This window comes from Oncorhynchus tshawytscha, linkage group LG27, assembly GCF_018296145.1.
Source record: "Oncorhynchus tshawytscha isolate Ot180627B linkage group LG27, Otsh_v2.0, whole genome shotgun sequence".
Lineage (NCBI taxonomy): Eukaryota > Metazoa > Chordata > Actinopteri > Salmoniformes > Salmonidae > Oncorhynchus > Oncorhynchus tshawytscha.
This window is the reverse complement of record NC_056455.1, coordinates 6,310,498-6,334,148: the sequence shown is the minus strand read 5'-3', so window position 1 is coordinate 6,334,148 and position 23,651 is coordinate 6,310,498. Positions and strand designations below refer to the sequence as shown.

The 23,651-nt window shown below is 43.0% G+C and overlaps 1 protein-coding gene across 5 annotated transcripts; it reads left to right on the top strand.

Moving 5' to 3' along the window:
• The first annotated feature begins 1,528 nt into the window (after positions 1-1,528).
• LOC112225941 (zinc finger protein 646) lies at positions 1,529-23,271 on the top strand. 5 transcript variants are annotated; one of them, XM_024390085.2, is made up of 8 exons: positions 1,531-1,909; positions 6,027-6,056; positions 9,725-12,511; positions 13,051-13,125; positions 13,313-14,431; positions 15,555-16,462; positions 21,168-21,554; positions 21,674-23,271. In XM_024390085.2, the coding sequence occupies exons 3-8, from the start codon at positions 9,924-9,926 to the stop codon at positions 22,150-22,152; spliced, it is 5,556 nt and encodes a 1,851-aa protein (XP_024245853.1). In that variant the 5' UTR covers positions 1,531-1,909; positions 6,027-6,056; positions 9,725-9,923; the 3' UTR covers positions 22,153-23,271. The 5 variants fall into 5 exon arrangements, with proteins under 5 accessions (XP_024245855.1, XP_024245853.1, XP_024245852.1 ...); XM_024390084.2 differs by lacking the exon at positions 6,027-6,056; XM_024390086.2 differs by lacking the exons at positions 1,531-1,909; positions 6,027-6,056 and adding an exon at positions 8,216-8,337.
• Positions 23,272-23,651: the final 380 nt, after the last annotated feature.

The window sequence follows — 23,651 nt, the reverse complement described above, 5'->3', positions numbered from 1 at the left end:
GATGGGATAGCGTATTGCTGCAGAATACTGTGGTAGACATGCTGGTTAAGTGTGCCTTGAATTCGAAATAAATCATTTGTTCACCTACTCTGCGTCTCACAAAGACACAGCAGTTGAACCAAAAATCTCAAATTTGGACTCATCAGACCAAAGGACAGATTTCCACCGGTCTAATATCCATTGCTTGTACTTCTTGGCCCAAACAAGTCTCTTCTTATTATTGGTGTTCTTTAGTAGTGGTTTCTTTGCAGCAATTTGACCATGAAGGCCTGATTCACTCTCCTCTGAACAGTTGATGTTGAGATGTGTCAGTTACTTGAACTCTGTGAAGCCTTTATTTGGGCTGCAATTTCTGAGGCTGGTAACTCTAATGAACTTGTCCTCTGTATCAGAGGTAACTCTGGGTCTTCATTTCCTGTGGTGGTCCTCATGAGAACCAGTTTCATCATAGCACCTGATGGTTTTTGCAACTGCACAAATTTTCCAGATTGACTGACCTATATCTTCCGTATACCACCCCTACGTTGTCACAACTGATTGGCTCAAACGCATTCACTTTTAACAAGGCACACCTGTTAATTGAAATGCATTCCAGGTGACTATCTCATGAAGCTGACTGAGAGAGTGCCAATAGTGTCAAAGCTGTCATTAAGGCAATGGGTGGCTACTTTGAAGAATCTAAAATCTATTTGATTTGTTAAACACTTTTTTGGTTACTACATGAGTCCATATGTGTTATTTCATAGTTTTGATGTCTTCACTATTAATTTAAAAAATGTAGAAAATAGTCTAAATAAAGAAAAACCCTTGAATGAGTAGGGGTGTCCAAACTTTTGACTGGTACTGTATATAAAATAACTGGTTTAGATTATTAAATATTCATACAATAGTCATACTGATAACGATATACAATAATAATAATAATAAAATAAATGATAAATATTTTACTAAAATGCAGTGTCCTATAATCAGGGTTAGGTGACTACCTCCAGACTCCTAGGTAACTATACATTTTCAAAGCAAAAACAGAAATCTCATGGATCAAATGGAAATGTCACTTATTGAACTATCATAAATGACTGCAATAGCTTTGAATGACGGTTAGGAAGGTTACATCTGCGTGCCAAGAAACATATATGCCTTGGAAATACTAATAGATTCACAAGCACAATGGCATAAAATGTATCCAATGGCTGTGAAATTGTCATCTGATACACTTGATTTCTATTTCACAAGCAATATTTTTGCATGTGGATCACTTCAAACTAAATTGGGAATAGGCTAATAGAAAACAGATTAGAACACAGTGAAGCACATTGGACACCCTGGGAAAATCAACTATAGGTTATCAAGTGTTGCAATCTAATAAACGAAATCATTTTGGAGTATTATACTATCACTCCCAAACCATGAAAGAAACAATGACAGTAATTTACAATACCATAGACAGACATAGTGACCTCGGAATGTCATTTCCTTCATGATCCACGAAGCAAAGGCTGTTTTCACGGGAATCTATTATGAGCAGCGCCTGCACCAACTGTGGATGTTTGTCTGATTTGGATTAACAACATGATTGAGCGCGCATCAGCAAAATGGACAAGTTACAGTTTCTGGAGAGCAAAATACAGTACAGCATGCAAAAAAGTAATCTGTTTTTAAAAAATATAGGTGTTTGATGCAGGCTAAAATGTTATTCTGCGCATGATGACGCGCAAAAGTACGTATGTCTCCGCTTCACACGGCTAGCTAGCAGGAAGTATGTTGAATCCGTGGAGAAAAAAATGACCGAAGAACCAAAGTCGGTTGTTGATCTGAAAAAATAACAAGTCTCCTAAATGAGAACGCAAATGCTGCGTTTTTCAGATTCGGCATCACTCGCTCTGGTGCAAAGAACGTCATTAAACGGGTAAGTCGAGTGCGTAAAACGTATAAAAAATATATGTTTTCCATCAATGGGCCAGAGTGTATTTGTCGAGATCTTTGTTGGTTCTAGGCTAGCGCACGTTAGCCAGCAAGCTAACCTTTGCGTGCCACGGTTATTTGGCTTGCTAAGGCATTCATTGAAATAATATGTTATGTGCAGATAACAAGGGAATATACATACATGCATGCAGAATGTGCATCTTATATTTATTTGAGCTTGCAAAATGTAGAGTTAACAACTTCGTTTTCCTTGTATTTTTTTTTAGCATCGTGGGGGGTACTTAGCTAGACGGCCGCGCTAGCTAGTTTGTCGGGTCGTTGCAGATTATTACATTAGTTTCCCAGGTCAATTGCTCCTTAAGGTGAAGTAATGTCTCACATTTAGCTACACTTGTATTATAATAACATTTAATATGCATGTATATGATCCGAAGTAATCTCTTTTCACAATTTGACCTAGCTGTTTGCACAGCTAATTTAGCTAAAACGCGGCTAGCGTACTAGCTAGTTGCAAATAGCTTCTTAGAAAGCAATTTGATGGAAATTTAGTCGTTCTCTTAGATTTTTGTGTAAAGCGAATTCGCATTATATTTAAACATTTTAATAATTCGTTGTTTCAGTTAACTATGCATTTATGAGCAAAATGTCATAGTTTATGCTTTCTCGGTCCTCCGGCCTTGACGTTGCCTAATTTGGGGAGTCGTCCGATGGAAAAGAGCACGGAATGTCTCGCGGATCCGTGGTAAAGATGCCCTGCTTTTGTCCTGAAAATGTTACGCTGTGTGAACTCAGTAGAAAATTCAAGCCAAGGTCACGGATCGCGTTAGAATCGCCGCCCACCACAAAATCAGATTATACGTTATAAAAATTATTTCGAATTACAGTTTCATGGGCCTCCTTAATATGAAAGAAAAACATTGTATTAGTTGAAATGTAGCTCCAGACCCAAGTCGTCCGAGCTCTCAACCAAAACAATGCACGTGTAAACATCGAGTCACACAAAGTAAATGTAAAGATATTAGTAAAAGCAAACGGTGTATGTACAACTATTTGCGCGTTAAATGTAAAGATGGTAGTGATTTCGCTGTTTAAAATAGTTTCTTCTGCTATCAAATGAGTTTAGCTTGTTTTCTAGGCTAACTAGTTACATAATTGTATTTGACAGTTCTTAGACATTGTATTTATTTTATTTTTTTGCATTTAGTTGTAAATGGGAATTAGTCAGTGGTCAGTATTCCAAAGTTGTTAATGCTTCACCTCCCCATTCTTACGTTTTAATAATTCTGCTACTTGCATCATTCACACCACGTTTGATAATGGCCACTCGAGCTGAAGTGGGCACATTCACAGGACATTTTCCTCCCCAAAGAGAACAGAAACTATGGCTTCTGTAGGCCAGAGATTTAAATCGGGTCACTTTTTACACCATGGGCCCATTGTGATTGTTTTGTTTGTTATCATTTGAATAGACATATGCCTTTATTCCAACCTGGGCTCAGCTCAGCAACGAATATGCTTCAAAGTGTAAACAACAGATGACAGACAACCCAAACCGTAGACAAAGTGCTACCCATCTGGTATTTCGCTACACAGATCTTGATTGGCTTGATGAGCCTAGCACATCCAGATGGCCTGTCGTTAGAGCCCTGGGTCAGGGTACCATCCCAGAGGTTATGGGGCTTTCACTTTCACAGGAGAGCTGTAAGACTAACCCATGCAGGGAATAAAGTGTATTCTGTTGAGGTGTTGAGGTCACTTGACTGCAGGAACAAATACTGGTAGGCCTATGTCAATACTAGGCCTATGTTACTTAAAATGACCAATGTTGCATTTGACCCATTTTTTAAAATGAGAATTGTGTGTACAACTGTAATATCAATCTTGCATTAGCTTATATTTTAGTCCAACATCTCAAATTTGGATGAATTATCACAGAACTTGCATAGATTTTTCACAATGTGAAATTAGGCATTCCACAAACCTTTGTATTGTCTTTTGTGCTGTAAATGTGCAAACTATAGGTATGGTTCCCAAGATCCTTCAGGAAGAACTTGGCACACGACACATTGGTCAGCCTGGCGGAAGCGAACACAAGCTGCAAACGTGCCACATCCATTAAAACAAAAGCCATGTCTAAAAGTTCTCACAACACAAGTCCTTAGTTAGCACATATGCCTAAATACAATCAGTAAAACTTTGAATCCACACTGACAACTGTCAGTAGATGATAAATCAAATAAACTATAGACTAATTTGAACAAATCATCAAATCAAATGTATTTATATAGCCCTTCGTACATCAGCTGATATCTCAAAGTGCTGTACAGAAACCCAGCCTAAAACCCCAAACAGCAAGCAATGCAGGTGTAGAAGCACAGTGGCTAGGAAAAACTCCCTAGAAAGGCCAAAACCTAGGAAGAAACCTAGAGAGGAACCAGGCTATGTGGTTACAAATGTCCTATTCATCAAACATTGGCAAAACATAAAGCATTGAATTCTATAAATGTAAGACAACATATATTTTTTTAAGTTTGTCGATGCATATTCACAGTTGTAATGACTCCAAAGTAACCTTTATGGTGTCCAAAGAGGTTGTGAACTGATATCATGTTTTTTCACCCCACAATAAAGCACAAGTGTTGAATGTTAAACGGGCAGTGCAGTTCAAAATTCGTTTTTTTAATCTCACGTTTCCATAAAGGTCAAAATAACACACTGAAATTGTGAAAATTATGGTAACGCCCCTTTTGTGTAAGCTGTTTTTTAAAAAAATCCTGGAATTTCAGCCTGTTCAGGTGGGATGGAACTTTTGGCCCACAACATGTCACAATGTGATCTGAGTATAATAGACCAATGGCAGTTCATCTGATGTGGATGGGCTCTAGACCAGCCTTTCAGGGCTGTGTAGGTAAGAATCTTTTAATTTGTGTCTGCCCTAACGGTGGGAGTTGTCGGCAAGGCAGGCGGGAGGGGGAAGATCAGTTGGGAACATTCTAGCCAATGAGAGGGCAGCTACGCGTGTTCAAAACAAACAACTATACAATTTCATTCACTTATCACTAAATTCGTAACAACCTAAACTTTATGAAACTTCAATTTGATCAAATAAGCTCCCCACTTGGTCTGCTTATTGCTGTATTCTCATGTGGACAAATTGACAGCAGTGGAGCCTCGCTTCGCCTGTTCTTCTTACCAGGGGTAGGCAACTAGAGTCAGCTGGAGGGTTTTTGGCAGAGCTGATTGTCGGGGGGCCGGATCATAATAATTTTAAATGCAAATTGACCACAATTTAGCCCCCCAAAAATAACTGGTGGGATGATTTTTGGCCCGCGGGCCACCTGTTTTCGACCCCTGACCTAGACACTTGTGGTGATCTGAGAGGATTAGGTGGAGGAAATATGTCAGAATTCCACCAAGTCTATCAGAGGGCAAGGTAAAGCTTTTACCATATTGCCTCTTAGATCTTCAAGTGTCTAGGGCAGAGAGATAAACGTTTTACCCTCCCAAGGTCAGGACTACTGCTGGTTTTCTGTTCAACCTGATAATTAATTGCACCCACATGGTGTACCATGTCTAAATCAGTCCCTGATTAGAGGGAAATCATTTTAAAAAGCAGGGTCTAGGGCACTCAGACTAAGCTTTGGACCTTCAAAGCCAGTTCCACTGAATTTTCTTTGTGTTCCCCTCTAATCAGGGACTGATTTTGACTTGGGACACCAGGTGTGTGTAATAAATTAAGTGCCAGCAGCCTCCAGACTAGAGGTCGACCGATTTAATCGGAATGGCCGATTTAATTAGGGCCGATTTCAGGTTTTCATAAACAATGGCAAATCGGTATTTTGGGGCGCCGATTTTTTTAAATTTTTAATTTATTTATTTTTTACACCTTTATTTACTCTTTATTTAACTAGGCAAGTCAGTTAAGAACACATTCTTATTTTCAATGACGACCTAGGAAAGGGAAGGTTAACTGCCTCGATCAGGGGCAGAAAGACAGATTTTGACCTTGTCAGCTCGGGGGATCCAATCTTGCAACCTTACAGTTAACTAGTCCAACGCAATAACGACCTGTCTCTCTCTCTCTCGTTGCACTCCACAAGGAGCCTGTTACGCAAATGCAGTAAGCCAAGGTAAGTTGCTAGCTAGCATTAAACTTATCTTCTAAAAAACTATCAATCATATTCACTAGTTGGTTGATGATATTACTAGATATTATCTAGCGTGTCCTGTGTTGCATATAATCTGACTGAGCGGTGGTAGGCAGAAGCAGGCGCGTAAATGTAACAGTATATCTTTATACCGTCCTCTCGTACATACCCGGGCGCGAACCAGGGACCCTCTGCACACATCAATAACAGTCACCCACGAAGCATCGTTACCCATCGCTCCACAAAAGCCGCGGATCTTGCAGAGCAAGGGGAACCACTACTTCAAGGTCTCAGAGCAAGTGACGTCACCGATTGAAATGCTATTTAGCGCGCACCGCTAACTAAGCTAGCCGTTTCACATCCGTTACATAAACATGAATTCAAACAGCACTTTAGTGCGTTTTGTCAGCAGCTCTTCGTTGTGCATCAAGCATTGCGCTGTTTGACTTCAAGCCTATCAACTTCCGAGATGAGGTTGGTGTAACCGAAGTGAAATGGCTGGCTAGTTAGCGCGCGCTAATAGTGTTTCAAACTTCACTCGCTCTGAGCCTTGGGGTGGTTGTTTCCCTTGCTCTGCATGGGTAACGCTGCTTCGATGTGTTGCTAGTTCGAGCCCAGGGAGGAGCGAGGAGAGGGATGGAAGCTATACTGTTACACTGGCAATACTAAAGTGCCTACAAGAACATCCAATAGTCAAAGGTTAATGAAATACAAATGGTATAGAGGGAAATAGTCCTATAATAACCACAACCTAAAACATCTTACCTGGGAATATTGAAGACTCATGTTAAAAGGAACCACCAGCTTTCATATGTTCTCATGTTCTGAGCAAGGAACTGAAACGTTAGCTTTCTTACATAGCACATATTGCACTTTTACTTTCTTCTCCAACATGTTGTTCTTGCATTATTTAAACCAAATTGAACATGTTTCATTATTTACTTGAGGCTAGATAGATTTTATTGATGTATTATATTAAGTTAAAATAAGTGTCAGTATTGTTGTAATTGTCATTATTACAAATACATTTTTTAAATTAATGTATTTTTAAAATCGTCCGATTAATTGGTATCTGTTTTTTTGGCCCTCCAATAATCGGTATCGGCGTTGAAAAATCATAATCGGTCGACCTCTACTCCAGACCCTGTAGGGCAGCATTTCCCTAAACTCTGTCCTAGGGCACCCAAGGGAAGTACGTTTTGGTTTTGCCCTACCACTACACAGCTGATTTATCACCCTGTAGCACTCACTTATGTCATCATGAAGTGCTTTGAGAGACTAGTCAAGGATCTCATCACCTCTACCTTACCTGTCACCCTAGACCCACTTCAATTTGCTTAACGCCCCAATAAGTCAACAGACGATGCAATCGCCTTCGCACTGCACACTGCCCTATCTCATCTGGACAAGAGGAATGAATATCTATTTAAGAATGCTGGTCATTGACTATAGCTCAGCATTCAACACCATTGTACCCTCCAAGCTCATCAATAAGCTTGAGGCCCTGGGTCTCAACCCCACCCGGTGCAATAGGGTCCTGAACTTCTTGACGGGACCCCCCAGGTGTTGAAGGTAGGAAACAACACCTCCACTTCACTGATCCTCAACACTGGGGCCCCACAAAGGTGTGTGCTCAGCCCCCTCCTGTACTCCCTCTTTACCCATGACCGCGTGGCCAAGCACGTATCCAATTCAATCATCAAATTTGCAGACAAACAGTAGCAGGTTTGATTACCAACAATGACGAGACGGCCTACAGGGAGGAGGTGTGGGCTCTGGGAGTGGTGCCAGGAAAATAACCTCTCACTCAACTTCAACAAAACAAAGGAGATGCTCGTGGACTTCAGAAAAACGCAGAGGGAGCACCCCCTGGTCACATCGACGGGACAGCACTGGAGAAGGTGGGACGTTAAATTCCTCGGTGTACACTTCACGGACAAACTGAAATGGTCCACCCACACAGACAGTGTGGTGAAGGCGCAACAGCGCCTCTTCAACCTCAGGAGGCTGAAGAAATGTGGCTCGTCACCTTAAACCTTCAAAATTTTACAGATGCACAATTGAGAGCATCCTGTCGGGGGTTATCACCGCCTGGTATGGCAACTGCACCACACACAACCTTGGGTCTCCAGAGGGTGGTGCGGTCTGCATGAAGCATCACCTTGGGCAGGACACCTACAGCATGTCACTGGAAGGCCAAAATTATCATCACGGACAACAACCACCAGAGCCACTGCCTGTTCACCCCGCTATCATCCAGAAGGTGAGGTCAGTACAGGTGCATCAAAGCTGGGACCGAGAGACAGAAGCTATTTTCAATCTCAAGGTCATCAGACTGTTAAATAGCCATCACTAACACAGAGGCTGCTGCCTATACACACATCATTGGCCACTTTAATAAATGAAACACTAGTCACTTTAATATTGTCACTTTAATAATGTTTACATATCTTGCATTACTCATCTCCTATGAATATACTGTATTCTATACTATTCTACTGTATCTTAGTCTGTGCCGCTCTGACATTGCTCATCCATATATTTATATATTATTAATTCTATTCCTTTACTTAGATTTGTGTGTATTGGGTATATGTTGTCAAATGGTTAGATATTTCTGCACTGTTGGAACTAGAAGCACAAGTGTTTCACTACACCCGCAATTACATCAGCTAAACACGTGTATGTGACCAATAAAATTTCACTTGGCTTTGAGCCAATCAGAGAGCACAATGCCCCACGTGGGGGAGCCAACAAGAGTGACAAAAATGGCATTTTCTCTCTCTATCCACGGATAAGCCAGTGACACTTCATATGCAATTAGGTTATGGGATGATAGCTAGCTAAGTGCACAGACGCAATGCACACAACACTAAATACTTCCTCCAAGCTAGCTAACCACTATAGCTAGTATTGATGTTCTAATTAAATCACAATGGATTAGTTTCCATGAAACAGCTTCCTGTGTTAGCTGCCGCGCTAATGCAGTGTCCTTAGCTAGCTAGCTATGTTGTGCTAAACATTTGGCTATGTGCTGGCACTGGGATTATGTAGAGTGAATTGAATTGTTTCTTCATCATCTTGTTAGGTAGTTATCTAGTTGATACTGGCAATTCTACAAAATAGCAACATCAGCGTAGCTAGCTAGCTAACGTTGGAATCTAGACCATGAACTAAGCCAAACACACGGACATGCGTTGCCAAACAACGCTACTGCCTTCTTCTGGTTTGTAGTATTTTAAGGATTTGTGACTGATGACTTCAAGGTCTTTGCTGTGAGATTTACTGCCGACACTCTGTTCAGAAGTGCAAATTACTCTCGGCTGGCATAAGGTAAACAATCCTGTGTGTGTTCCTGCTCTTACATGTAGGTATGCTTGATTTACCCTGCCCAGCACCCTTGATAGGTAGAGTTTCAATGTTGGAAACATTTTATTGGTCTGAATGACTGATGCGGTGGATTTTCAACTGGTTTGCTTTTTCCAGACCATTATTGAAGGTGTTCTTTGTCATATTTCTTGCAGTATAGAATAGATAACCTTTCCACGTTGACAGTGCAAATGGCTAGACGTTCAGTATGTATAATCGTTTCTGGTTTGAGTCTCTTCGAAATGATTTAATGCCTCCTTTTGTTTTTCCAATTTCAACAGTGCTCTTCCAGTGCCTGCTCCGTGTCCAGATCCTTCCGGTGCTGCCCTGACGGGGTGGTATTGAATGGCTGAAAGAGAAGACTTTCTTCAGCTCTGGGAAGAAAATGGCTAACGCCACAGAGTCCAAGAGCTAAGACTCTTTTTTTTTACCCTTGTCTACTTTGTTTATTATCTTGAGATTTGAATACCCCTTCCTTAAATGTATACGCCTACTATGGCAATGCATGATATGAGCCGTGTCAAGGGTTTCCCCTGTAAAGAGTGTGATATGGTTTGCCCCAGTACCCCTAGTCTATTAGAACACATGAAGGCTCACTACCAGCAAGAAGAAAATGGCAGGTTTGAGTGTGAGCAATGTGGCCGCATCTATAAGCATGCTGGCAGCCTGGCCAACCATAAGAAATCCCATGAAGTGGGTTCCTTTCAGTGCCCAGTCTGCACCAGAACCCTGCCCAATGCTGTGGCTCTGAAGAACCACCTCCGTATCCACACCCTATCCCCAAGCAGTGCCCAGGCAGAGGAAGACGGCGGTGACGAAGGCGCTGAAGACGGACATGATGAGAGGAACTATGGTCTTGCACAGGACCTGTCTGATGGCTTTGCCCGCAGTCACCTGAACAACAGTGGAATGGGTCATGGTGTGATGTCACATGACCCAGATGATCATAAGAAGTCACCTGTAACCGATGATGCCTGGGATCGTCCATTCAAATGCGATCAGTGTGATAGGACCTACCGCCACCATGGGAGCCTGGTTAATCACAAGAAATGTCATCAGGAAGGGGCGTTCAAGTGCACCGTTTGTTACAAGCAGTTCAACAACCTGGCTGCTCTCAATGGTCATGAGCGAACCCACTCAAAGTTTAAGACTCCTGGAGCATCGATGGTTAACAACATACATGACTCTGTGACTGATCAGCGTTCGTCTGCTCCCCAAACCGATGATGCAGCTAACTGCTTCTGCCACCTGTGCCAGGTAGCTTTGCCCAACAAGAGTGACTTCCAGGAGCACATCCTGTTGCATAATGCAGCCTCCTCTTCACTGGGTCTTTCCCGTAGTTTCCCTGGGATAATGGCGCACAATCTCAGCACTGTCCGCTCCCCAGCATACACACCTGCCCTGGGTGACCCTCTGCCCCTTCCTCCTTTGCCAAATGATAAACGTGGCCCCTTTGACCCAATGCTTGGACCTCCTGTTAATAATCCCATTTACACTTGTGCATACTGTGGGGCTGGGCATCCTGATCTGGAGAGCCTCAAAGTTCATTACCTGACCCATGACCCCCACCCAGGCTCCCATGGTCAGGATGGTATCCTGAACACTGATGGGATTGGCTCTAACTCTAACCCATCACCATCTGGAGAGAGAGTGCAATCTTCTTCTGATGATGGCGAACGTCGTTTCAAGTGTCAGGATTGTGGGAAAAGCTACCGCCATGCTGGAAGCCTGGTCAACCACAAGCGCTCCCACCAGACTGGCCTCTACCAGTGTACCATCTGCTGCAAGCAGTATCCGCACTTGGCAGCCTTGCATAGCCACCTCCGCAGCCATAAGGGAAGAACATCCAACCAATCATCCCTCAACACTGAAGGCGACTGGCTCTCCTCTGAACCCCTGACACTTGACTCTCAGAATAGTTATGTGCAGGAGGGGAGCGGCGCAACCACCCCTATCTCCCTCCCTGGAAATCTTGGTGACGCTGCTCACTTTGTACCTGATGGTGGACACAGCAGTGGCTTGGATTCACTGGAGTTCCATGATCGATTTGATGGCTCCCTTGCCCAGAGCAACTCTGGGCACTCCCCTCTTCCCCAGAACCACCGCCAGGCTGATAGACACATGTGCACTGACTGTGGAGAAATGTATGGAGACATCTCTGGCATCAAGTCTCACATGTGCCCCCAACGGCGACAGAATCAGGGGATGTCCAATGGATTCATGGGAAACATGAGTGGCTACAACAGTCCTGGAGGCGCTGCGCTCCCTTCAGGTGGAGGAAATGTGAAAGAGAGCAATGGACAGCGCTCTCAGTATAGTTCTCAGTCCCATGCCCAAGGAGGGGGGAAAAGGATGAATAAAGAAGATGAAGATGATGGTGAAGTGTACCAGTGCTCCGTGTGTGGAAACCATTATGCCAGCCTCAGAGCTCTGAGGAGCCATCTGCGCAGCCATGCTAACAATCCCACAGGGCCTGGGACTTCGGCACTTTCTCCTAACGGTGAGGCAGACTGGAGGATTATCTGCAGCACCTGTGGCCAGAGCTTCTCCAGAAAGCAAGACCTGTTAAACCACCAACTGATTCATGGGCCACAAAGGTCAGATGCAGCAGCGCAGAGCATGGGGGCCGATCCCGCCAATACTAATGGCAAAATGGATGGTGATGGGAGGAATCACATTTGCGTTGACTGTGGCATGTTCTTTGCTGATCGCCATCACCTGATTACTCACCTGTGTCCTGGAAAGGGAAGAGGAGGAGTGCTGAGCAAAGAAGGATTGAATGGCGCTAAAGGGATGACTGGCGGAGACGGAGTTGGTGGCGGCGGAGTTGGAGGACCTGGGGGCAGTCGGGATATGGGAGGACAGGACCGTAGACAACAGATGCCAGATTCGGAGGATCGACCCCACAAATGTGACCAGTGTGGAAGGGGCTACAGGCACCCTTGCTCCCTGCTCAACCACAAGAAATCTCACAAGACCGGAGTCTTCAGATGCCTTGTATGCCAGAAGCGCTACTACAACCTGCTTGCCCTCAAGAACCACCAGAGGACCCACTTTGATTTAAAAAGGTAAGCTTTTGTTTGATGCTTTTCTCCATTGAGACTTGTTTGTCTTTGTGGGCGTATTAATAACATAAGATCTGTTTGCATAGCTGAATTTGGTCCAAATTTCCAGTTGACATCAATAGGACAGTTTACACTAAAATCTGGATTGTACAGTATCTCTTCCATCGATTGGTTTTTATTTTCTCTGAAATAATGAGATGTGGTATTTTAAATTGTAATAATACTAGATGAGTAAGAATAATCAATTTGCCTGTTGAAGGGCCTCATTGATGTAAAAAAAATAGGCATTCGATTTGTTGAAGAAAACACACCGCTTTTCCCTCACTGTACAGCGGCACAGCTGAAAAACTAACAACATTGTCATTTTAATGTAAGAGTCTACTCTGTGCTACAGTCCAGTCTGTAAAGCTAATTTAAAAACAAAACTCCCCTTAAGCAACCCCTAGGAACCCAAGAAATGGCCAGGCCATTACATTTTTGAATCCATTCTAAACGTAAAATGTATTTCTGACTGGTGATTTCCCTTTATTGGCTTGCTACAGCAAGGCTGCCGCTGGCACAGGGAGAAGCGGTCCCCAAGTGGCACCCGATTCCGAAACGATGGCTTTACTTGAATGGTAAATAACTTTCCCCAAATGTGCTTTTATCATCATTACTAAACGTAGCTAGTGCCCATTCAGCCAGTAGGCTTGTCCACTCATGATGTTAGGAGCGAGTTAAGTGGCTGGCAGATTGTGGAATGGGGAAAGGAGTGCTTACCAATTCCTAACTCATCTTTAATTTGGTCCTACATTTTTTTTGCAGGCACAAGTGTGAGGAGTGTGGGAAGGCCTTCAAGATCCAGAAGCAGCTGGAAAACCACCTTCGGCTCCATGAAGAACACAGAGCAAAGGCTCACGCCCAGCTCGCAAAACTAGGTAATGGAAGGTATCAAGGAGGACCCTCTGGCATGCAGGCCATGAGAGGAGAATCGTCCAAATCCCAGAACCCTGGCATGGGGGAAGTCAAGTATGGACAACAACAACAAGGCTTCAAGCAACCCTACTCAGAGGCTGGCACTTCAAGGGCTCAGAATTTTGATCTACAAGAAGGGGGACGACGACCCTTCGCCTGTGATGAGTGTGGACGGAGCTATCGTCATGCAGGTAGCTTGGCCAATCACAAGAATCTTCACAAAATTGGCGAGTATCACTGCAATGTCTGCAACTCCACTTACCCGAACCGCCTGGCCATGAAAAACCATCTGCGTCTTCATTTTGCCCTCAAGAAGCACACTTGCCAGGAGTGCGGCAAAGGATTCCGTACCCAAAAGCAGCTGACCACCCACCACTCTGCACAGCTCTGCAAGGGGGCTGCAGGTGCTGTTGCTCAAATGGATTACGAGTGTGATGGGTGCTGTGAGGGTTTCGCTACTGCAGACCAGCTGGCTGCACATGACTGCCCTGCTCAGCAGCTCCCTTCGTCCTCTGCCTCCCTCAACAGCTCAAGCCTCAGCATCGATGGGGCTGACCTTGTGCCAGATGAACGCCCCTACAGCTGTGACATCTGCAACTGCTCTTACAAACATGCCAGCAGCTTGCTGAACCACAAGCACACACACAAGACGGGCACCTTTACTTGCACCTACTGCGACAAGCCGTACTCCAACTACATGGCCCTGCGCAACCACATGCGCATTCACACACAGAAGAAGAGGCACATCTGCCACCACTGTGGGAAAGCATTCCGGCTAGCCAGATTCCTCCGCAATCACCAGAAGGTCCATGAGGAGGGCCACACACGCTTTGGCTGCACCAGCTGCGGGAAGAGCTTCCAGGGGAGGTCAGGCCTGGCGAGGCACCGCTGCGGGGAGAACCAGGTAGGCAAGGAGGGCAGGAGGATGGCCACTGCAAGCACGACAGGGGGAGAAGAGTGCCGGTACACGTGAGTTTTCGTCTGTTGTTTGTGATTCTTGAAGTGAAAATAGTGAAGATCATAGGTTTCTACATGTCTATTACAGGTATATGATCTCCAATCCGGCTTCCTTGGGACCATACGTGCACCGGAATTCGGATATTTCTGAAGTTTGGACAGATTGATTAGTGGAGACCAGATAAGTCACCCTGTTTGCTTTCAGTTAGATATACATTCGTTTCCTAGGCTACTATGAATCAGACTTGATTTGATTGTTCAGTTGGATGTTTTATTTTCTGCTTTTACAAAGAATACTGCCATTAATTGATATCAATTCAAACTAGCTGACATAGTATAATAAGTAAGATTTATGATTTGTGTGTTCCTTGTACTTGTTATGAATTGTAGTGCTCCTTTGTTTGTGCCTTCCCTGTCTCTTTTAATAGGTACATTGTACATTTTTAGGTTGTTGGTAGTGTAAACCTAGTTTAGTGGGTTTCTTTGTTTGACAAAGTCAAGGCACAAAAGCTGGTTAAAATGGTAAAAGACCATAGAAGTGAAAAGGTTCTTGTATGTTTGTTTTTTTGTTGTTGCTGATATTACAGTAAAGACTACATTGATAAAGAGCATAGGTCTACCCTTAGATCCACAGTAAGTATTTGGAGCTTGCTACACTGCACATGCTTTGTTGTCATTTAGTTATTTTATGGGGGTGGGGCAATCTGCACTAAGCCACCATATTTCACCACAGTTGCGGCCAATAAGAAAGTCAGAATCATTTCAATAACTTTGAAAGTGGGATGGAACTGTTGTATCCAAATGTGCAGTGCAGGGAGCCACACATACCTTCTAAGACTAATTTAATGACGATCCATACTCCCCCACCCCCACCTCCTTGTTTCCACCGAAATGTGTCCCCCTTTTTTACTATGTGTATAAATTGACTATTTCTTCTTGCAGGACATGGTAAACCACTTAGTCATCTCCAAAGCTTTAAGCCGGATTCCAGATCATATACCTGTACAAATTATTTTGAGATATATAAGTTTTATCTAATGGAAAAGTGGTAACCAGCCAATTAGTTTTGTTAGATTAGTAAAAAATGGACCGCAAGCAGTTACTAATTTCTTCTTCTTCTATTCTCTCTCCACAGATGTGACCAGTGTGGCCGCTCCTACGCCCATGCCAGCTCCCTCCTCAACCACAAAAACACCCACACCGTCGGCATTTACCACTGTGCAGTGTGCCTCAAGACCTATTCCAACCTCCTGGCCCTCAAGAACCACCGGCGCATCCATTCAGAGATTCGGCGTCACCGCTGCCCAGAATGCGGCAAGGCTTTCCGTGTCTCCTCCCAGCTCAACAGCCACCGTCGCGTCCACCTAAAGGAGAGGGAGCTAACTTGTGGCCCCTGCCAGCGCAGCTTCCCCAGCCAGGCCAGCTTCCGGCTCCACCAGGAGATCTCCCACGGCCAAGCCCCCAGGCCCCCCCAGCAGAAACAGGCCAGGGCTGGGGGAGCCTCTGGGGGCACATCCGGGGGCGGGAGCTCAGGCCTTAACTGGGACTCTGGCCTGGATCTCACACTGTTGCAGGCCCAAGGACTGGTCCCCAATGGACTACCCAAAATGAACTCCCTGTCCTTCCAAGGCCCCAGTGGCAGCAGGAGCCGTGGGGCGACGGGGACCAAGTCGCACGTCTGCAACCAGTGCGGCCGAGGCTACCTCCACGCCAGCTCCCTCCTCAACCACAAAAACAGTCACAAAACAGGCGCCTACTTCTGTAACTCCTGTCAGAAGGAGTTTCCCAACCTGATGTCCCTCAAGAACCACCGGCGTATTCACACTGAGCCCAAACGTTTCCAGTGCCCCGACTGTGGAAAGTCCTTCCGTGTGTCCACCCAGCTCATCTGCCACAGGCGCATCCACACCAAGGAAAAGCCCTTTTCCTGCCAGCAATGTGACAAGCGCTTCTCCAGCAAGTCCAACCTGCGCCACCATCAGAAGGTGCACTGGAGCAGCTCAGCGCCCCCCACCATGGCCATGGGCGCTGCCAGCTTCTTGGGTATGCCCTCAGGCCCATTTCTATAAGTATGGGTGGGGGGTGGGGGTGCTAGTGTGAGATGCATTGAAATGCCAAGGTTTTAGAGGTGCCAAAACTCTTAGTCCCCTTCCTTCTCATTCACCACCATCTCGCTCTTGTTGTATAGTGTGAGGTTTATATCTGTAGATTTTCACAGAGCAGATGTGTTTTAGAGACCCAGGCCCTGCATGCAACCTGAGACCTGGGAGGGTGGAGGGGGAGAGGACTGACTTGGCATGGACGACATCTACACCGGTTAAGACAGTCTGGTGGCAAAAGCTTCTCCCATCCGCTTCATCCCAACCAGCATGGCTACTCTTGCTTGCATTCACTCGATGGCCTTTGCTAGGGGAGAAGAACCCATTCGCCTGTAATGGTACACAAGGATTACTGCTCACTCAGTGTAGGATGTGTGCTAGACTTCTCTGTTCGGCCCTTTAGAAACCTTAATGATATACGGTTGTCATAGCCCCTGTTGCATGTTGCACAGTAGATGATTGTAGATTTCTCTGTGTTTTATTGACAGTTAAGCCCCAGTGTCAAAGTTACAGCAAACCTGGCACATTAGGAAGAACATCCTTATGCCATGCCAAGAGTGTGGCGTGACGCTCACCAAGTCAACCACATTGATTAATTTGACCAATGTTAAGGTTTTCTTTGTGGCATCTTTGCAGTTTGAATGCATTGCACATCATGACATCCCATTCCATATCTGTTGATTTTGGATAAAGCCTTTGCATGCGGCCTTTGTCCTGTTCTACAAAACATCTTAAACAGTAAGACATTTTTTATTTCAAACAGTATCTCTGAGGTGAGCAATATGTTGGAACCAAGAGTAGAGATGTACTTTGGCATTGTAAAAATGTAGTTTTAACGGTGAATTAATGCAGTGGATGGAGATGTCACATTTCTGTAATATAGAACTGACCTGAGGGGTTTATTGCTCTCTTGTGAGGTTCTAATCGTTTTCTAACTTGTGTGTTTCTTGCAGCACGAAGATGAGCTTCAAACCTTATTATTCTGCAGATGACAGCAATGCTCTTTATCGGTTGCTTCTTTCTGGCATCACATTTGTGTATTCCTCCTAATATAAAAAAACTAAAATAAAAAATGTTTCTGGGCACCCATATTTTAAACACTGCGCCTAACTAGTAAACATGTATAGACAATAAGTTGTGGTTTAAAAATTTAAAAAAAGTAAAAAAAGGAAAGAAAATGTATATTGTTAGGCCCATGCCGGCATTTGGTTTTATCCTGTATCGTAATCGTACTTCTGACTATTATTTACAGTTCGACTTTTATAAAACAGATCATTGTAGAATGCATTTATTTATATTAACACTTGTAATGGAAAACGCTAGTCTTAGGATCTGTGTTGTAACCACCCCCTTTCCTTACACTTAACCCTGACTATTCATCCTGTATGTATAATTGACATGGAGTCAAGTATGAAGGACTCCCAAAGAACACTTGTTGCAGTACTCCTCCATGTTGTCTCAATTTGTTATGGTTTTAAAAAGAAAAAAAAGAAAAGAAAAAGTCCCTTGTTACAATAAACGGGGAACTTGTATAATGTGTGATTTTGATTGCAGTACAAAGATTAAGGAATTATTTCTGAAGTGATGTTGTGACCGTCTCCCCTCAAGTCAGACTGGACTTTCCTTTTGTTTCACAAAAAGCTCACACTCAAAAGGGATGACTTTGTGAATTGTTTGTGCGTTCAGTCCTCATTCTCTTAAGTTTTTGTTACACCTTAATCGTAACCCTTGTATTTATTAGTATTTCTTTTATTTAATTGCGTTTTGACTATTCAAAGCTCTGTGTGAACACCTTTTACTGGGAGCGCTGGTGCTAGTAAGTGAAATATTAAGTGACAGTGAAGTGATTTTTAAGAGCAATGTGCTAACTAGACCACAGGACAACTAACTATATTTTAATTGAACTCTTGCGTTTTCTCCAGAATTGGTTAAAAGTGGACACTTCCAACCATCATTACGGTTAGATTAGAAAGGATTTGGTTTGAACAACTATAATGAATCATTTTCAGTTCTAACGTTTTGTTTCATACATGTATGTAATGCCTACTACACACTTTTATAAACTATGTTTTCATAATTCATTTCTTAACAAAACCTGTCCATATTATAACCCCTAATGCTGAGTACTGAAAATAAATAGCTCGAAAACAAGTGAAGAACATTGTGGTGAATCAATTGTCCTTTAACTCCACGCTTTTAATGTACTTTTGAAAGTGTTAAGTGTTTTAATAATAAACTTGTTTTCGCACAGGCCATTTTTAACCTGTGAAGGTGAAATCAACCTGGGTTAACTCGACCTTGTTAAAGACCTGGCTTGAACATTTTTCACTTCAGTGAATTGGTCAAATTAAAATGTGTCTAGTTGAGGGGCCAAATAATTGACCTGTTTGAGGATATGTAAGGAAGGGGGGTATACAATTGCAGATCTTTAAGCAAATGATGTAGACTGCGGATGAAGTTTGATCATGTTATTTACCTTGTTGCCTTTAGAAAGGCTGGTGCCCTCATCATACACCTAGGCTGTGTACGAAGACAGCCCATTGCTGATATTTTTTCCACTAAATGTTATTTTGACCAATCACATCAGATCTTTTCACATCAGATCTTATTCAGAGCTGATCTATATTAGTTAAAATGGCAATTAGTGGAGAAAAAGATTGTCATAAGGCTCCTTGTATAAACACAGCCCTAGAGGATTTGACCTCTTGTCATTTTCAGTCATTTGCTCAATGTTAGTCCAAACAATTAAAAAAGAAAATGGACACTAATGCACCTATATGTAATCTTTAAGGTACAATCTTTGAATGCATTCCATTATCTTGATGCTAGAATATGTTTCTTTTATGCAACACATAATCACAATAATATTGAGTTTACAATGTGGTTGTTGAAAATATACCTTATTTTATAATCAACCAAATGGGTTTAGAGTTCTTTCATCCTTGGAAGAAGAATATCCTCAAACTCCTTTCTTTAGTTTTTCACTTAGCTGATGTTTAGACCACCCTCATTTTCCCACGTAGGGTTTTTTTACATTTATCAACCCAGTCAAGTCTGAGTGTGCATATTTGCTGCTAGTTAGCTTAGCACGCTAACACACAGTGTCCATATGGAATCTGTTGAGCTGATGCCAACGTCTAGCAACCACAGTGCATTTCTATTACATGTTGTTCAAGAGCGTGGTCGCTATACACGTTGGATGGAGTGTCTGCGTGGTGGTGAAGTGTGTTTTTGGATGTCCAATTTTGTTCAATTGCTTCCTATAAACTCTTAGATTAATATGTTAAACTAACAAGTGGCTGCTCAAATTAACGGAATAAAATATTTTTGTCTGGGTTGATTAAGGAACACTCAAGTATTGGGAGAAACCAAATGAAATAGTTTTTTGAGTAAATTGTCCTAAGGGTTGTAGAATCAACATTGCAATATTGCTGTCTCCCAGTGTTTGTGTATTTGTCACCATGAATATGAAACTAGCCCAGATATTGAAGATAACACATCTCTCGCCCGTAATCTTGCACATGTAACTCTGACCTGTTCCATATTTGTTTTGTTTTCATGTACATTTCGTCTTTTATATATGCATGATAGTTTGTGCTTAATAAAGATCCACCCGTGTTGAATATAATTAACTGTAGCTATACATTTTTTCCCAAATTGAGACATCAGATTCTTCCACCAAATTCAAAGGTACAGTTACAAAGCTTTGTAAACGACCAAATGAAATACTGGTTGCTAGTGGAAATGCATAAATAACCCATATACCTGCAGTGTACAGTGGGAGAATGACGTTTACAACACATGTAGCCTCACCGTTTGACTCAAAGCTCAGTACGCCATCAGTGTAGGGAAGGCCAATTTGATTTGCCTAATGGTTTGATTGTATATTGAAAAGGCTCAGGTGAATTGCGCGAAAAACAATTTATTGTTAAAGGTGCTAACTGTAACATTTCAGTGATATTTTTGACTCCCTCTCTGATTTTAAAGAATATGACATAAGTCCAAAATATTATTTTGTAGACACAATATTGTTTGGGCTTTCAACTTCTGAAAAGTAGAACCAATATTGAATCAAGAAGACGCTGCATTTTGTATAAACTGAGGGTAGCCATGATGTGCCACTCGGGGTGACAGTTCTTTTTGTTTTTGTCTCAATTAATAGTATTAATTTATTACTACCGATATATTAAGATCTATGTGCATGTGGAAATGTTACGGAATGCACCTTTAATTGTTGAAGAATTATTGATGAAGCTGTTTCTAATGCAGCTTTCACATTAGTTCCCAGTGGGAAATTTCACTTGAATGACTGTCCAAGTCGAAATTACAAGTACAGAGACATTTTTGTTACCCAAGTTGTGACGTTTCACCACTGACCTTTTACCTTTGACAACAAATATGTTTTTGATAATTACAACCTTTTCATTATGTATAATGTAGCTAGTCTGACCATATTGTTGATGTTAAGCAAGCTAGCTTACTTCATTAAGAATTGTTCCAAATTCAAAAGAACTTGAACACAACCATGTCGGGCTTATGACTTCCCAGTTTCCCCATTTTCCCCGTGCATGTGAAGCCAGCATGAATGTTTATACAAACAAAATATTAGAATTATGGCATGACACAATTCCTACATTTTACATTTTCAGGTCATCCACCAATTGGCGCAGGGAGACCACCCAAGTCGCATGTCTGTGACCAGTGCGACCGTGGTTACCGCCATGCCGGATCCCTCCAGAACCACAAGAACGTCCACAAGACAGGTGCCTATTTCTGCAGCTCTTGTCAGAAGGAGTTCTCCAACCTGATGGCTCTCAAGACCCATCGGCGCATCCACACTGAGGTCAAACGCCACCGGTGCTCAGATTGTGGAAAGGCCTTTCGTGCTCCTAGCCAACTCATCGTCCACCAGCGCATTCACACCCAGGAGAAGCCCTTCTCCTGCCAGCAATGCGCCAAACGCTTCTCCAGCAAATCCAACCTACGCCACCACATGAAGTTGCACTGGAGCGGCTCAGCTCCTTCCAGTTTCCTGGGTATGCGCTCAAGCCCATTTCTATATGTGGGGGAAGGGAAAGTGCCGCTGTGATATACATTGAAAAGCCAAGGTTTCTGGAGGTGTGGTTTAATACAAGTTCAACGTTTACATTTTCAGGTAAATCGGTAATTGGTGTGGGGGCCAAATCGCACGTCTGTGACCAGTGTGGCCGTGCTTACCGTCACGCTAGCTCCCTCCTCAACCACAAGACCATCCACAAGATAGGCGTTTATTTCTGCACCTCCTGTCAAAAGGAGTTTCACAATCTGAACGCCCTCAAGAACCACCGGCGCATCCATACGGAGACCAAGCGCTACGAGTGCCCGGAGTGCGGAAAGTCCTTCCGTGTGTCCACCCAGCTCATAATCCACCGGCGCATCCACACCAAGGAGAAACCCTTCTCCTGCCAGCAGTGCGACAAGCGCTTCTCCAGCAATTCCAACCTGCGTCACCACATGAAGTTGCATTGGGGCAGCTCAGCGCGACCTGTACGCACCAATGTGTCTGTGGCTGCTACCAGTGCCACCCTCTTGGCTCTGCCTCAGACCCATATCTATACAAAGTATGGGTGGGGGTGGGGAATGGGGAAGCATTGACATGCCAAGGTTCTGGAGGTGCCAAAACTCTTCTTCACCCTCCTTCTCATTCACCACCATCCCCACTTTGTTATAGACTGTGATAGAGCAGGTTTATGTGGTTTAGACGCACAAGGCAATGCGACCCCAGACAAGGGGAAAAAGTGGACTTGACATGGACACTATCGACACTGGTTAGGATACAGGTTGCAAAATCTTCACCCATCCAATCAGTTAGCTGTGCTTTACTGCATTCACTCGTTGGCCTTTGCTAGTGTACAACAACCCTTCTGCCTGCAATGGTACACCAGGATTACTGGTATAAAAAAAAGTCAATATTAAGGTTTTGGGATTGTTCCTTTTTGACTGCTGCACATCATAACATCTCACCTGTTAATCTTCAGTGAGGCCTTTGCTTGTGGCTTTTGTTGTGTCATACAGTATAAAAGATATTGAAGAGTAACTCGTGGATTTCAAACATATGCGCGCAATATGTTGGATTGAAGAGTTGAGATGTACTTTGACATTTGACATTGTAAAGATTGAGTTTTAATGGTGAATGTAGTCATATAGAACTGACCTGTAATATAGAATATAGAACTGACCTGTAATATAGAATATAGAACTGACCTGAGGGTGTATTGCTCTCTTGTGAGGTTCTAATCGTTTTCTAGCTTGTGTGTTTCTGGCAGCACGAAAATGAGCTTCAAACTTGTATTATTCTGCAGATGACGACAATGCTCTTAATGGGTTGCTACTGTCTGACATAACATTTCTGTATTCCTCCCATTATTTCAAAATGGCTCTTGGCCCCAATATTTTAAACACTGCTCCTAGCCAGCAAGCGCGTATAGATGATTAAAAAAAACATGGATAAAACATAAAGAAATGTATATTGTTGGGCTGGTGCCTGCATTTGGTTTTAACATGTATCATAATTATACATCTGACTGTATTATTCACAGTATGGCTTTTATAAATCATTATAGTATGCTTTAGGATCTCTCCGTTTAGGAGACATGTTGTAACCACCCCTTGTCCTTACACTTACACTCCAGACCATTCATCATGTACAGTTGAAGTCTAAAAGTTTACATACACTTAGGTTGGAGTCATTAAAACTCATTTTTCAACCACTCCACACATTTCTTGTTAACAAACTATAGTTGTGGCCCAGTCTGTTAGGACATCTACTTTGTGCATGACACAAGTAATTTTTCCAACAATTTTTTACAGACAGATTATTTCACTTATAATTCACTGTATCACAATTCCAGTGGGTCAGAAGTTTACACTAAGTTGACTGTGCCTTTAGACAGCTTGGAAAATTCCAGAAAATTATGTCATGGCTTTAGAAGCTTCTGATAGTTGAAATCATTTGAGTCAATTGGAGGTGTACCTGCGGATGTATTCCAATGCCTATCTTTCAAGGCCTACCAAACTCAGTGCCTCTTTGCTTGACATCATGGGAAAATCTAAAGAAATCAGCCAAGACCTCAGAAAAAAAATTGTAGACCTTC